Raw genomic sequence first — 17,117 nt, forward strand, 5'->3', positions numbered from 1 at the left:
TTGAGAGAAATGACATTGCAGATGCATCAACTAGATCAGGTCATAATTTCTCTAATTGACTAATCTCATCTAACCTCAAATAGACTGCTGAAGGTTAATAAGATCAATGAATCAGTGGTAGTCATTCTGTTCTGAAACACTAACAATTAAATTGCATGAAATTAAGTAGTGACTAGTCCAGTCTACATAACAGAAAAGAGGAAGTTGTTCTCACTAGGCTCTGCATAGGTTAATCATCTTACACTCTGTCAGGAGCTGATGAACAATATATGAACAATGTAATACTCATCTTACCATGTGCCATGTTCTGGTGGAATGTCAGCACTTTGAGAGAGGAATGCAGTTTTTACTAATCTGGCCAGGCTATATATACCCTCAGACATATCTTATCAAACTCCGACTAGCTGCATGAAGTTTTTTAGCTTTTACAAAGATTTAATTTATACAAAAATATTTCATCGTGAATGCAATTTATATATATAATTATGGCATTGCTCAGTTTTTTTAAAAAAAGTTGGTTTTCTTGTATATAGCATGTAGTTTGGTTATTTAGCTATTTATTTTTGTTTACCTAATCATTGTAATGCATTTGTATGATCTTTGCTGTCCTTACACTGATAAACTCCAAACCAACCAACCAACTGATCGTTAGCGTGTTTTTTCCTTAAGAATTTGGATCTTGAGAGATGTTCACTAGTTTCTAATTTACTAAGAAAGTTATCTCATCTAGTTTTCAATAGTTCAGTTGGGATTCCTTGTGAAGTTGGAGGATTTCATTACAGCTTCAAATTCCTCTTTGTAACTGTAAAAGTTCTGTGTAAGATTTGTGCACAGCAGTCAAGATGAGCCATATCATAATCTTTAAAGAATATTAATAATCTCCCCATGTCTTCTTGACAGCATTCAAGTAATCCTGTGATCTATTTCACCAACTTTTGTATTTACTCTGAATTTCAACTCCCTGTTTCACTATCATCCCTAACTCCCTTGCCCCAACAGTTTCTTGTTTTCCAGTATCATCAAGATAATAATACACATTATGTAATCTTTTCATTCCAAAGTGCATAATCTTACACATGCCACATTAAACTGACTACTAATCTGCCAGGCGGCGTCAGTGAATAAGCTACTACAAGATCGTGCTCCCTAATTTACCGTTATTGCGAGTGTTTTTCCATCAAAATTAACCAACAAATGGAAACCCAACAGCAGGTGTTGAGCAGCGGAATACTTCAGTACAACTTGTAAGTACTTATAGTGTATTAAAACATATATCCTTCCAATTCAAAATCAGCCACATGTAAGCGTTCACGATGCCTACCGTACGCGGCAAAAGCCAACGGCGAATGAGCACCATGTGTCTCGACAGCACAGTGTCGTGGACCACCACTGACAAGCCTATTAGTAATAGGTTTTGCAAAACCGGTGCCACGGACAGAAAAAAGGGCATATACTGAGAGTTCTTTTGCCACTGGCTGCACGCTTCGTGCGTGAAAATAGATGAAGCTGCGCATAAGCTACTTATCAAACTTAACCAGCCGTTCTTTTGTTCACTGTGCCTTCCTTCAGTAAAACAACTTTTGAACATAGGTAAACTTGTCGAAAATGTCGAACAGCACATCAGAGCTTTAAATGAAACTTTTACCGATAAAATACGTGCAGTCGAAGCTAAGCTTGAACAAATTGAAAACCAGTGCAACACACGCTCCACTCCGCCAGTGAAAGAACTTTGCGATCTAATCGCATCAACGGTAAATGACTTGATGGAGGCCAAACACAAAAAACTCAATGCCATCATTTTGAACTTCCAGATGGAAAACGGAAAATCATTACAAGAGGACATCAACAAACTAGCCAAAGAATGCAACATTGATCCTGAGAATATTGTTAGTTGCCATCGTTTCCTGCCTATAAATAAAAGGAAAGACGGTACAAACTTTCCACGCCTAGTAAAAGTGACTTGTGACATGCTGACAAGCACATGAAAAATAATAACAGCGATCAACAACAAGTTCAAGGACACCTGTCCCCAATCGTGCATACGTGCACAACCAGACCTAACATTTGCACAAAGAGAACAAAGACGCCAGAAGAAAAACATCAAAATGGTGACAACAGTAAAACTGGTGAAAAAACCAAGTGATGCCACTAGCAGCCACCATGGAGACCAGCATGCAGGCACCGTATAGGAAATGTGCAAGACCCATGCGGTCCAACATATGACTCACAAAACCCTACATATCCACTCCACCAACATCCATGGCCTAAACTCCAACCTGAATAGTGTCCACTACCACCTACAGTCTACCAAACCCCACCTACTCTTCCTGGCAGAAACTCAAATCTCACCCCCCCCCCCAGCACCACTTATCTCAACCTTCCAAACTACTCACTCTTCAACAACTTTTGCCCCAAGGTCTGTGCATTCATCTGCTCTGACATACCTTGCCAGAGAGCACCCAACTTTGACCTTCTTTGGTTGAAAATATCCCTTCCCCACTCAGTCCAATTCATCTGCTGTCTTTATCGCTCCCCCAACACAACCAACTGTCCTGAGCTCTTTTCCTCTTTCTAAAAGTCGACTTTCTCCAATCCCACTTTCCCAACGGCGAAATCATCTCCTAGGAGATTTTAACGTCCATAACACTAGCTGGCTTTCCTCCTCCAGTTGTACAGATCTTGCAGGCAGAGATGCCGAAACATTTGCCATCACTAACAAACTTGTCCAGATGCCAACCAGAATACCAAATAACCCAAACCACTCCCCAAACATCCTAGATCTCTTCCTCACCAATGACCCTTCCAAATTCACAGTGAAAGTAGTGAGCCCCCTGGGCAATTCTGACCACAACCTAGTGCTCATCTCCTCCTCCCATGCAACAACATTTACACAGACACTCCCATACAAGAGTAGTTTACACAGACACTCCCACTTGGCACTATAGCATTGGCAAGTGGGACAGCCTCTGCAACTTCTATGCTGCATTCCCATGGTTGGACTATTGCTTCCGTCCTTCCAACCCAAACATATTCACTGAGCTTATTACCAAAGTAATCCTCATGGCATGAATACATACATTCCACACAGCACTCTGAACTACCACTCCCTAACGAAACCCTGTTCTTTAAAAGATGTGCCAAGCCTGTAGAGATGAAACACCAGACATACCACAACTGGCTGAAATCAAGAACCTCATCCTCCTTCAAGGTTTACACTGAAGCCCATAATAGATGCAAAAAAACAATCGACTCATCCAAAACAGAGTTGGAAAGAGCAAAAAGTAGGAAACTAGCAGCCTGTCCAAACGGCAGCCAAGCCTTTTGGTCTCTCGCCAAAGCAATTGGCCATCACTTCTGTCCAACACTATTCCCACCCTTATCACATCCAGATGGCTCTACTGCATTCATCACCCACAGAAAAAGCCAATCTTCTGGCCTCATACTTTGCTTCAAATGCATGCATAACTGATGATGGTAAATGTCCCCCCAACTATTCCAGACACCCAACATACAATGCCCCCTATATCCTTTTGCCAGGATGAGATCAGAAAAATACTGTCCAAATTAGACACAAAAAGAGTCTGATGGCATTCCCCTAATTGTTCTCAAAGTTTGTGCTCCAGAACTGACCCCTATCCTATGTCACCTATATATATACTCTCCTACACTACTGGAATCTACCCCACAAACTGGAAATTGGCCTATATTCAGCCCATTCCCTAGACGGGTGACAGGTCACTGCCAGCCAATTACTGCCCTATCTCTCTTACCTCAGTCCTATCAAAGGTAATGGAAAAAATCATCAATTCCCAACTCCTACACTATCTTGAAGACACTCACCAAATAAATGACTGCCAGTATGGATTCCGCCACTGCCTATCAACAGGAAATCTACTCACATACGTTACCCATCTCTGGACAAATGCTATGGAGAGGTTTGGCGAATCTCAAGTGGTTGCATTAGATATCTCCAAAACCTTTGACTGGGTCTGGCACAAAGACCTACTAGGCAAACTACCATCATTCTTTCTGACCCAGGACTTCTGTACGTGGATTGCCAATTTTCTGTCCGGATGCACACCGTTTGTGATGGTGGACGGCTCCCTATCCTCTCACCACTCAATTAATGCTGAGATCCCACAAGGTTCTGCCCTCTCACCAACCCTCTTCCTGCTTTATATCAATGACCTACTGCAATTGACCTCCAACCCAATACACAGTTTTGCAGACGACAGCACACTACACTCCTCGCTTGCATTTGATAAGCCTTACCCTACAGAACATCGACCACCACCACCCTCAACTCCTATCTCCAAGCCTTCCTACAATGGGGTTCGGATAACCTCATAAATTTCAATACCAATAAAACCCAGTTCTGTATTATTTCCGATAGAAAAGAAAAAAAAAAGAACAATTTTTCCCCAGTATTTTTTTTGATGATACCCAAATTTCCAGAGAGTTTGAGATCTCACTCCTTGGAATCACCCTCACATCAAGCCTCTCCTGGCATAAACATATCGCAAACATTGCATCCCCAACCTCAAAAAAAACTAGGATTTCTCTTTTGTTCAAGCCGTTACTTTACCCCCCGAACAGCTATTAACATTATATAAGTCACAAATCCGCCCAGCTATTGAATACCGCATTTAGTTTATCACTAACAATGAAATTAGTCACATTTGTCCTTGTAAATTTAAATTCAGATAATTGTCTTCCAAAAATATGAACTAAATAGACAACCATCTAACTTCATTATGCAGTAGTAGTTTCTTGTGATCACTGCCCATCTCTTAGCATACAATTTTGAACATTCACAAATTTAGTGCATGAGATTTAATGAAATTAACAATCTTAACAACTGATCTAAAACAGTTTTCAGTTGTTTGGGCACTTTTGCAACCAAGGCTTCATGGTGAATACTGTTGGTGAGTAAACTTAGCTTTAGGAGAAACTCTCTTTATTGTAGCCATAACACCACTATGCTTTCCTGTGAAACCCCAAGCACACATCAGCATACATTTCCATGCAGTTCTTCAAAAGAATATTGTGTTATGTCATAAAGTTGTCTCAATTTTTTAAACATTTCATTTGCATTTGTTTTGCCAGGAAGAAGTTCATGGAACAAAAATTCTTTATTTATTGTAACTCTTCAAATTGAATTATCAATAATTGAGGAAAGCTTGTTATGTCTGTACTTTAATCAATTGTAGTGAAAAATACTGACTTTTTTTTAGCCTTTACAGAATCTGCCATTTCATGGATACATCTGTGTACACTGAATAGAATCAAGTTTGGCAGCTGCTTTCTTATCAGATAATGATAAAGCAATATCTTTAGCTGCTGGTGAAATTTTCTCCAGTAGTGTGTGGTTATTTACCCGTTTTTAGCAATTCTTAACCTTACAGGATAAGAATTGCGAATGAATTTCAGCTAAAAAGAATAAAGCCAAAAACAGGGTGTGGTTGTTCATTGGAGGCAGTCGGATGTGAGATAAAGGCCAGTGAGACAAAATATACGGTTTGTTATTGCTGTGCATCAGGGATTTTCTAGGTATGATCTGGAAGACATGTATCAGCAAATTAGTACAATTGAGTACAGGTGAAGTAATTATTATGGGGGACATCATCAACAGTGATATAGATTGGAAGAAAGAGAGGTCACATTGCAGGAAGAAAATGGAATTTATATACTTACTGAAAGATAATTTTTGAGGAAGCATATTAAGTAGGAGACGTGGTGTGCAAGGGTATTGGACCTGATCATTGGATCAGAAGAGCTATCTATAACCAAAGTATCTACATTTCTCTGATTAGGGAAAGTGACCATGCAGTCTTGACTTGGGAGATTGTAAAATATGAAGAATATTCTATCAAGAAGGGGGTATATGTGGAACTACAAGACAGGTGACTATGAGGTTGGGGATGACTTACATAAACTGTCAGTATGAGCAAAATATAATGGGTGTCAGTTTAATGTGGAGAAATGTAAAGTTATGCATTTTGAGATAGTGTACAAGCTGTGTATCACACTAATGGAACTGTACTCTAGGAAATAGATGAAGAGACAGAAAGTTGAATCCTTTCTTTTAGGGTTACACGGTGATCAGCATTCATTTTAAAAATTTTATGGAATTTACAACCATGTTAAAAAAACTTTTTTTTTTTATTATCCCGACGTTTCGATCTTCATATCAAGATCATCAATGGAGCGTACATAAGTATACAGAACAAGCTGAGTTACATCATTAAATGTAAGCTAGAGAAACAATGATTTGATCACATGTTATTCTACTGGCATGACCTCTGGTGGAAAAAAAAAAAAAATATATATATATATATATATATATAATAAAATAAAAAAAATAAATAAAATAAAATAAAAAATAAATTTTTGCATCAAGCTAAATTCTATTTTTACAATGACAGGAATAAATTCTTTTAGATGGCTTTCTTTCAGAACTAATTGGTGTCCTATTTTTAGTACTATAATTCTTATTTTTGATTTACAATACTGGATTTTTCTACAGTCCGCTACAGCTCGCCATTATCTGCCCCTATTGCTAACTTTTACATGGAACATTTTGAGCAACTTGCCCTAGATTCCTCCACTCTAAAACCCAAAGTCTGGCTTAGATACGTTGACAATGTTTTCGCGATCTGGTCCCATGGCCATCAGACATTAGACACATTCCTTAGCCACCTAAACAAACAACACAAATGCATACAGTTCACAATTGAAATTGAAAAACACAACACACTTCCATTTCTAGATACACTTGTCACACGTCTTCCCTCGGGCAATCTGTTTACCGAAAACCAACACATACGGGACAATATATACACATAAACTCCTACCACCACCACCCAACACAAAAACTAGGTATCATCAACACACTAAAAAACAGAGCTCAGACGATTTGTTCCAGTGAAGAGGCACTGAAAGACGAGTTTAAAATTATCAGTAATAACCTACAAAAAAAACGGATACAGCCAAAATACTATAAACAAAATTCTCTACAAAACCACAATAAAAAACAAAGACAAACCAGACTACAGTAAAACTATAACCATTCCCTACATTAAAGGAATATCAGACAAAATAAACAGAGTACTACAAAAGTACAACCTCAAAGCCACCTTTAAACCTCCTGCAAAATTAAAAAACTTACTCAACTCATCCAAAGACCCACTCCCTCCATTAGCTCACCCTGGAGTATACCGGATTTATTGTACTTGCAATACACCATATATAGGAGAAAGAGGACGCACTATACCTATTAGACAAAAAGAACATAAACGACACATTAAATATAATAATTATGGTGAAGCTGGCCTTTCTGATCATGCCCTGAATACCTTACACAGAATTGACTGGAAAACCACCAGCTGACTACATCACACTAGAACATGGTATGAACGGAAATTCAAGGAAGCCTGTGAGATTATCAACAACCACCCCAATCTGAACAACAATGATGGTTTAAAAATCCCAAACACATGGAAGATATATATTCGACCTTCCTCACCAAGAACAACTATAAACAGGACTGTAGAAAATCCAGTATTGTAAATCAAAAATAAGAATTGTAGTACTAAAAATAGGACACCAATTGGTTCTGAAAGAAAACCATCTAAAAGAATGTTTATTCCTGTCATTGTAAAAATAGAATTTAGCTTGATGCAAAAATTTATTTTTTATTTTATTTTATTTATTATATTTTATTTTTTTATTAATTTTTTGATATATATATTTTTTTTTCACCAGAGGTCATGCCAGTAGAATAACATGTGATCAAATCATTGTTTCTCTAGCTTACATTTAATGATGTAACTCAGCTTGTTCTGTATACTTCGTACGCTCCAGATGATGATCTTGATGTGAAGATCGAAACGTCGGGATAATAAAAAGAAGTTTTTTAACACAGTTGTAAATTCCATAAAATTTTTAAAATGAACAGAAAGTTGAAGTTACTTGGTTTTTGAAGAACACACTAACAGAGATAATTTATCATCCTTTTTTTATAAGCCCTTGATCTGACCACATCTGGACTAATGTGCTAAGGTCTGGTCTCTTGGGTTTCTTGGGAATGAGGAAATGGTGCAGTTGTGGAATAAAATAAATTAAAAATGCCAAGAATTATATTCTACTTAACATCACCAGAGTTAAAGATCTGTACTATCAACGTAAGAAGCATGAATGGCAAAGAAATGGAGTTAGCTGAGGAATTAGATAAGTACCAGATCGACATAATAGGGGTGACTGAAACAAAAAAGACCAAAACTAGTCAGATCTTTCTGAGCAATAAATACAAAATGTTATATTCAGGAAATGACAATCAAGGAAAAGAAGGAGTAGCCATAGTATTCAACACAAAATATGATGCTAATCTTCTTGAATGGCAGTCAGTCTCAAGTAGAGTGATGTGGGCAAATATCAGAATGGGGAACTGGACAATGAGATTTACTTGTGCCTGTAGTCCCACAGAAGGTTCTACTAAGGTAGAAGTGGAGGAATTTTTTGAGGCTTTAGAAAAAGCAACTGACACAATGAAAAAGGAAAAGTTGGTCCTTGTTGGGGATCTAAACAGCAGAGTAGGAAATGATTGTGAGAAATACAAAAATATTTTGGGAAATTTTGGAGAAAAGAGCAAAACTAATAATAATGGCAAATATCTGTTGGATTTCTGCTCAGGACATGCACTGGTTATTACTAACACCATGTTCCAACATAAAAATGTGCACAAATTCACATGGAGAGAAGAGGCAAGGAATAAGAAAAGTCTCATTGACTATGTTATTGTTGATATTAAGGTTTTCTCCCTGGTGCAGGATACCAGAGTGTACAGAGGATTTGAAATTGGAAGTGATCACTATTTAGTTTTGAGCAGGATAAAATTGAATTTCATATTGAAAAGAATAATATATAAGAAAGTTTTCAAGCGAATAAAAGTTGAACAGCTCTCAGATGTGAACTGTAGACTAAAATACAGAAAGATTATTGAAAAAAAAATGAAAGAGTTTGAGAACAGCAATCAAACCTTGGAGATTCAGTAGCAAACTCTGAAGAAAACATTGATTGATTCTGCCAGAGAGGCATGGGTGAGGTTGTCTGCAAGGATAAAAAAATCAGAACTCCCTGGTGGACATGAAGGAAAAGAAAAAAGCATATCAAAAATTCCTGTCAAATAAGTCAGCTTGTGCTCTTAGAGAATATAGAGACAAATGCAAGAAATCTAAACAGTGTGTAAAACTAGCTAAACAAAAGTCATGGGAGGACTTTGGCAAGAAAATAGAAAATAAATATCAAGAAGGTGGCAAAATATTCTGAAGGTTGTTGAAGAAGCTTAGGAATGGAGGAAAGAGTGCTGTAAAAGGAGTTAGAGATGATAAAGGTGACATGAAAACGGGAGAAAAAGATATCCTTGAAGTATGGAGTAATTACTTTGAAAAACTGCTAAATGAAACAAGCAGTGGTAAAAAACACTGACCAGGCATTCAGTCAGGAATACATATCCATACTTGAAGTAGAAAAAGCCATCAAAGGCTTGAAATGTGGAAAGGCAGCAGGAGTAGATGATATTCGACCAGAAATGCCGAAGTATGGTGGTATAAAAGTCTTACAGTGGCTGCACTGCATAGTTCAGAAAGCCTGAACAGAGGGATGAATTCCCGATGATTGGTGTAGAGCTCTAATAGTACCCATATATAAAAATGGAAATAAAACTGAATGTGAGAATTACAGAGGTATTTCCCTACTGAGTCTTCCTGGTAAGATCTATGCAAGTATACTTGAGAAACGGTTGAGAAGGATTGTGGAAGAAAAGCTGGGTGAAGAACAAGCTGGATTCAGGCCAAATAGAGGCTGTCAGGATCAGATCTTCGCTTTACGACAAATAGTCGAGAAAGCATGGGAATATAACAAAAATCTGTATTTAAGTTTTGTCAATTTGGAAAAGGCATATGACAAGGTGCCAAGAGAGAAGCTATTCAATACACTGCAGTTATATGGTGTTAATGGGGCATTATATCAAGCAATACTTAGTCTTTATTTGAGTTGTAAGTCAGCAGTTAGAATTGAAGGAAGTACAGGAAGATGGTTTAATGTTAAATCTGGTGTGAGACAAGGATGTACATTATCCCCTCTGTTATTCATTATCTATATGGATCACATTATGAAGGAATGTGGTATTAAACCTGATATCAAAATTGGAGATGTTAATGTCAGCTCTTTGCTTTATGCGGATGATGTTATACTTCTAAATAAATCCGCTACAAGTTTGCAAGATTCCCTGACTAAATTGAATAGCTGTTGTAACAGATATGGTATGAAGGTCAGCAATAAAAAGACAAAGACAATGAAAATAGGCAGAATCATTGAAAATGTCAACTGTGTTGTGAATGGAGAACCTGTGGAACAAGTAAAACATTTCAGCTACTTAGGCACGATTTTTACTGAAGATTGTAAATTAAATATAGAAATAGACAACAGAATCAGCAAAGCTGATATGGTGGGAAGTCAATTATATAAATTCATATAGAATAAGAGAGAAATTAGTCAGAACACTAAATTAGCTGTATACAAGACAGTGTTCAAACCTTTTCTAACTTATGGATCTGAGAGCTGGGTCAGAAGTAAAACACTTGACCAAAGACTAGAGACCACAGATATGAGATTCCTGAGAAAGATTAGAGGCGTGAACAATGACAATATCATATTGAAAACGAGGATATTAGGAAAGAACTTGACATTGTCAGCATTCAGGAATGCGTTAGCAGAGCTAATCTCAGGTGGTATGGTCACTTAAATAGAATGGGAGAGAAAAGATTAGCAAAACAAGTATTCTCTGCCAGGTTGGCAGGAAAACGACCCAGAGGAAGACCAAGATATAGGTGGATTGATACGGTACAAAGTGCCTTAGACGATAGAAATATAAGATCTGATAATGTTGGAGTCTTGACAAGTAACAGACTGATTTGGAGGAAAATTATAGATAGGAAGTTAGTAATGATGTAATTTTTTCATTTAGTACTATCATATCCTGTACACCCCTTGAGAGTACATGGCAGGAATTGATGATGATGATGATGATGAGAAATTATATTCTTGGTTTAATCCTATCAAGTGTAAGTAAACAAAGTTTGTGTGTGAAGTAACTTTATGACTGGACAACTTGTATATAGAGGCTGATGACTTCACATCACTTGCCTTAGTATCCCCTAATGCGAAGCACATCCTGTTGGACGTGGGTCTGGCTCACACTGATGAGACCTCAGTAAAGGTCAAATCGGTCTGGGTAGTGACCCTTCCCATAATGCATTATATATGTCTTCAAGGATATGTTCTTTACATTATGGGATACTAAGGCAAGTGATGTGAAGTAAGTCTGTATATATGAGTTGCCTAGTCATGAAGTTGTTTCACACACAAACTTTGTTTGCTTACACTTGGATACAGGATTAAACCAAGAATATAATTTCTTTGTATCTTTTATTTATAGTATAACCAACTGGGAAAAACTTTCAACGGTCTGTGGAAATGTTCCCTATAAGTATAGATTGAGAGTGTGTAGACTGCAGAAGTTGGTTGTTAGGTGAAAAAGAGGAGATGTGATAAAAACATTTAAGTTAAAGGGTTTTATAGGATTGATGCAGGAGAAATGTTTCAGGGGCTGAACAAGAGGTCATCCTTGGAAGTTGAGAAAATTGTGGGTAATAGAGGCACAAGGAATAGATTTTTTGCTTGGAAAGTTGTGAATAAATGGAATGCCAGAGTCAGTTGTTAGCACTTTGTCTGTCAATAGGATCTAGGACAGATATGGTAGATTGTGTGGATAGTTTGGGTCTCCTACAATGAATGGTTGTACTCAATGGAGGTGTCCATATAATAATATTGATAAATAGAAGCTTCTAATACTTTTTCATTTGGGGTAACAAAGGTTTTGAAAATCTTCCCTTAATGCATAACATTATACATATCTGCGAGGAAGTGTGTTTTGCATTATGGGAGATACTGAGATAGGAGTAATGTTAATTTGCTTCACCTTTTCAACGAGTTGTCCGGTGTTGTACTACCTTACTCCAGTCCTGAAGATACTTTCAGGTGCAAACTTTGTTTGCTCACACTTGGATAAAGGATTAAACTAAATTTATTATAATTCTGGAAATGTTTATTGTAATGAAACCGAAGACTAAATTTTTACTAGAAATGTAATCATAATATTATAGTGACAGAAATTAGAAGAAGCCAAATGAAAGGAAATGTTGATGTAATTTAATTGAATGACTACATGCAATTTAATTTTAATCCATGTCTTGTGTGCTTGAGCATCAGCCACACAAGACATGGATTATGTTGATTGATGCATACCTTTATTAAATCCTCAATGCTGCACAGCAACTTTAATGAAATAACAGTGTGTACTGACAGTACACACTGTTATTTCAATTGCCATGCAAGAGTTTTGCTGGAAGGAATAGAAAATAATACTAGCTTGTTATTTCAGTTTTCTGAGAAATATATAGCTATTCGCTTGGAAATTGAACAGCAAAATATTTGAAAACGAACATATGATTTGTCAACTCTGATAGATTTAAAAAAGATAGATAAAGCATGCAATTATTTATCTTTGTTATATTTTATTTTTCATTAATTTAAAAAATTGAGAAATGCTACTCTAGTTAAATATAAGGGGAAAAGTTTTCTTGTTTAGGTGATGTCATTCCTCTAAAAGAACTTGATAGAGTAAAAGAATCCTTGTCGATTTTATTAAAACAAGAATGGAGAATAAATCAGTTTCAGAAAACTTCATCACTTGCGAAGCAAGAGGTAAACTTAAAATATAGTGGTAGTCTATTAAAGCTTAGTTTTTGTTGTGTTAATCCACAATTTGATTATGTTTTTGATATGTAGGTCTTGAGTGGGTTACATCTTTTTAAAAAAAATGTAGTTATAGCTGACAAAAAATTATATTCTTCATTCCAGAAGGTGCAAATTTGATCACCTTTTTCTTGAAACATGAAATGCTACAAAATCATCCGAACCTTCACCACTCAGGCTGTGTATGCCAATCTCCAAGCTTTGCGAAGTGATTACTATTAATTGTTCATGTTTTTTTTATTATTATTTTAATTTATTTTTTATCTATGCAACTTTTACAATTGCTCCTTTGAACTCTAATAGTGTAATTATATCACCTTAGCTGTGACCGAGATGTGAGCTAGCACATGCTTCTTGACTTATTCTTATGATTCATGTTTTGAATTTGGTTACCAATCTTTCTCCCTGATGATGATGTACATATCACGTTGAATGAAATACATTAAAGTTTTTGAATAAATTTATATTTTTTACATGTGAAAATTTTTGAAATTTTTCATATGTAAATATAATATAAACATTTTATATTTAGTTTTCACATTGCCTTTATCATCCTTGACCTTTAAACACTCTTGTCTCCATTTCTAAGTTGTTTTTTTCAATAACTCCAGAACATTTTATCACTTTCATGATATTTACTTCTGTATTCATACCTCCCCTCTTCTTTCCATGACTTTTGTTTAGCTTTCTTACATTTTTTCTCTCTCTCTCTCTGTACTTTGAAGGCTGACTTCCTTACCTAGAAGTTTTGAAATGCTTTCTTCTTTTCCAGGATTACCTCTACTTGAGTCCACCATGAAGTTCTGAGTAGTTCTGTTCTTGCAAACAGCCTCACCATATGCCTCCTGGCTAAATTATTGTTTTCTTCTGAGTTTGCTACTGAGATGTCAAGGAAATGCTTACTATAGCAAACCCTTATGTACCACAGAAATAGTATATTATAGCAATAGCTTCACTATGGTGAATTTAGGGTAAAAAGTTTGATTCTCCACTTTACTCTCATGAGACAAAGGCAATAGCAGAAAATCCTAATGATAAAAGAATGTTTATGTAGATGTAGGGACTGTGTGTGTGTGTGTGTGCATGTGTGTGCGCACAAAAAAAAAAAAAAAAGAAATGGCAGAAAATTAAACAGAACAAATCATGGAAAATAGAAATAAAAATGCAAATAGTAATGTGAGAAGCACTAGAAGAGTATGGAAGTATAGAAATGAAATTAATTAATCAATATTTAAATTTCAAAATGTTATGCTAGCTTAAATTAATACTACCTGAAATCTTTATAATAAACTAAATATGTGCAGTCTTAGCATTAAGATTAAAATAACCTTATAACTTCAGTAATTTGTCAACTTTATAATTGGTTACTGCTAGTTACAAAGATGGAAGGAGCATGAGCAGTAAATGTCAGTCTACTTTAAGGGGCAAGGGAAATTGAATGCACTTCTGGTGCGAAGAGGTCAGCTTCCTAATTAGACAGACATCCAATGATGGACAGCTTCATAAATTCATACTGTTTACTTGGAATTTAAAAAAATTACACAATATGCAGTATTTCTTCAGTTCAAAGTTTAATTAAAAGTTATTATGCGGGTGACTGCTCTCATTTTGTGTTTGAAAGATTCTTGATATATTAGGTTAAAAAAAAAAACTAATACATACACCATTGGTTGATGTAAGCTGTTAAAAAAGGTAAGTATTAGTAGTAAGGAAGGGATTTAATGTGTTTGTTTAATTATCAACACTATTCTTTAAGTTTGTGCTATTGAAATTGGTTTGTGTGTGTGTGTGTGTGTGTGTGTGTGTGTGTGTGTGTGTGTGTGTGTGTGTGTGTGTGTGTGTGTGTGTGTGTGTGTGTGTGTTTAATTGTTGTGGTCTTTTGTTAGGATATTATTTTCTTTATTTTCTCAATATTGTATCTAGTTGTATTGATTATATTCACCATTGCAGCCACCAATTCTAACACGTCACCCAGCTCACCACCATTTAAAGATTATATTATTCTTAGCATAATTGATGATTTCATAGCTTGCTACACATGCAATGTGTACACATCCCATAGTTCAAAAAAGTGGCAGGTGAGGAAAAAAATGCATGTGCACAAACTGTAGACAGCGGGAAGCACTAGGAGACACACATAGTATGATCTGAGGATTTAGCGGTGTTAAAATATCATTATTTTAATTAAAGCATCTTATTAAAATCTTTTATTATATCTTATTTTCTCTTATTAAAATCTCCCTTTAAATCCTACTTTATCTCACTTAAACTTTCCTTCTTTACCTTGTTATACATCTGACTTATGGCTGCAAATAATAAAGCTCACTGTGCAAAACTTACAGAACAAAGAAATCGCTTGTGGCTGGAGCCAATCTCTTTGTCTGACCTACTGGTGTTTATTCTCAACTGAATTTGCAAAATTTATTTAGTTTCCAGCTGCGCCACCAAATTCGTGGGTGGGAGTTGAATCTCCCTTTGAAAAATAACACACAGTAAACCACACGGAACTTTTCTCTCTTAATTCTAAGTAAATCTAGGAACTTAACTTTTCTGTTATGCAGTCGTGACAATATCTACCTTAAGGCTCACAGATTCGAATTAATGAGTAGTGCATTGGAAATAGAAATCAGGCAAGTTATTTAAACAAGAAAACAATTTATTTAACATAAATGAAATGTACAATGGGTCAATTTTAAGTACTAAGAAAATTAGCTTCTATGCTTCAAATCACAACTAATGACTACGTTCATAATTTAGTTCCTTATGATAATCAATTCTAGTAAGACCACGTGTCTATAATTTTCTATCGTTAAACTTGGTAATACTCAGATCAATTTTTACATAACATTCTGCAGGTTTAGGCAATAGCTATAACATTAAATACACGATGTTTCACCTTAAATTTTAGCCAGACCTTCTCTCACATATAACAAAATACTTCAAATATCAGCATAAGGCCTAAAGTCCTCAGGTATCATTATAAAACAAGTCCCTTAAGTAAATCACCGTCACAATATTTTTCTCTAGCTAAACAATGAAAAGATCTTACTTGAACAAAAGTCTGTACTTCTGAATGATCCTTGAAATCATCTCCTTCTGTTCCCGTTTGACTTTAGCATTGAACCGGGGTACCTTTTTCTGGGACTTGTAAGATCCTTCTTAATTATCAGCGGACATCAGTAACTTGGCGGCATGGAAACCCGGCATCTAAATTCTTCTAAAACAGCTTATCTTAGTCGCAACGGTCCCTCAGCATTTTTCTATCTGGAACACGTCTCCGATGGCGATTACAAATTATCTCCGACAATGCCAGCAAAACTCCGCTGCCGTAGCGTACATCGTAACTTCGAGTCGGAACCCCCACATGACCTCGAAACTTCTCGCTGACCCGAGAACGTGACCGGACGAACTTGAACTCCACGAACTGCCCTGCCAGAAACCAAACTGAATCACTGCACTGAACTCCCTTTCTCGCCATCGTAATCCACTATTTATCTGGCTCCAATGACCTTGGGGTTAGCTTACGTCAGTACTTCAGTGGTCTGCACCCGCCACCCTCTTCGGTCATTGCATTCAGACAGGAAACCCTGTGCACTCTTGACCCTCGAGGTTGCAGTTGCCCCAGGTCGTTTGTTAATACCTTAATCCATCTGGAATTACCGGTGACTAAGAGGTTTCTTTAGACAATTAATCTTACACTTATTTTTCTGTTCTTTTGCAAAACCCTTTAAGGTGACAATATTCAGTAATATACAAAAAAATTATTTCCAAATTAAAAATATGAAAATTTCTCCACTTTACCCACAAGTATTTTTAGTGAATTTTGCTTACCAGTAAAGTCGGTATACAAGAGGTTTTTGAATAAAGTTCCTCGAATACAAGATTTTACTGCAGCAGTGGGGATAATGCCTTGAAGATGGGTGAATGTCTGTTTGTGGATACCAGTCAGGTGTTGGAAGGCAAAGAAAACGTTTAAGATGTACATATGTTGTTTTCTGGACAAGCGACTATGTGTCAGTGAAGGAAAACTAGAATTGCAAGGATGGAATATAGCAGGAATTGTCTCATGATGAATAGCAGCGATAATGATGATGAAAACAGAGTGTGTACACCATATACCCTTCAAAGATTGTTGTATCAGTGAAATTTGGTTAACCTGAGGAGGGTGTTCTAACAGCATTAGAAATGGAAGGTTTTAGCATGTTTTCAGCAAGGTAAGCGTGGTGTTGTTACTTATAATA

General features: G+C 36.3%; 1 protein-coding gene across 2 annotated transcripts in view; it reads left to right on the forward strand.

The window, feature by feature from the left end:
- Positions 1-17,117, forward strand: part of LOC150094725 (E3 SUMO-protein ligase NSE2-like) — a 114,078-nt gene that overhangs the window by 43,821 nt on the left and 53,140 nt on the right. For both annotated transcript variants that reach the window (XM_090411448.1, XM_090411447.1), the window contains exon 3: positions 12,710-12,825. In XM_090411448.1, coding sequence (XP_090267574.1) covers positions 12,710-12,825 — 116 coding nt within the window. The remainder of the gene's footprint in view (positions 1-12,709; positions 12,826-17,117) is intronic.

The sequence above is a fragment of the Typopeltis vanoorti genome, chromosome 21 (genome assembly GCF_054136105.1).
Source record: "Typopeltis vanoorti isolate ZY-2024b chromosome 21, IOZ_Tvanoo_1.0, whole genome shotgun sequence".
In the NCBI taxonomy this organism is placed as follows: Eukaryota; Metazoa; Arthropoda; class Arachnida; order Uropygi; family Thelyphonidae; genus Typopeltis; species Typopeltis vanoorti.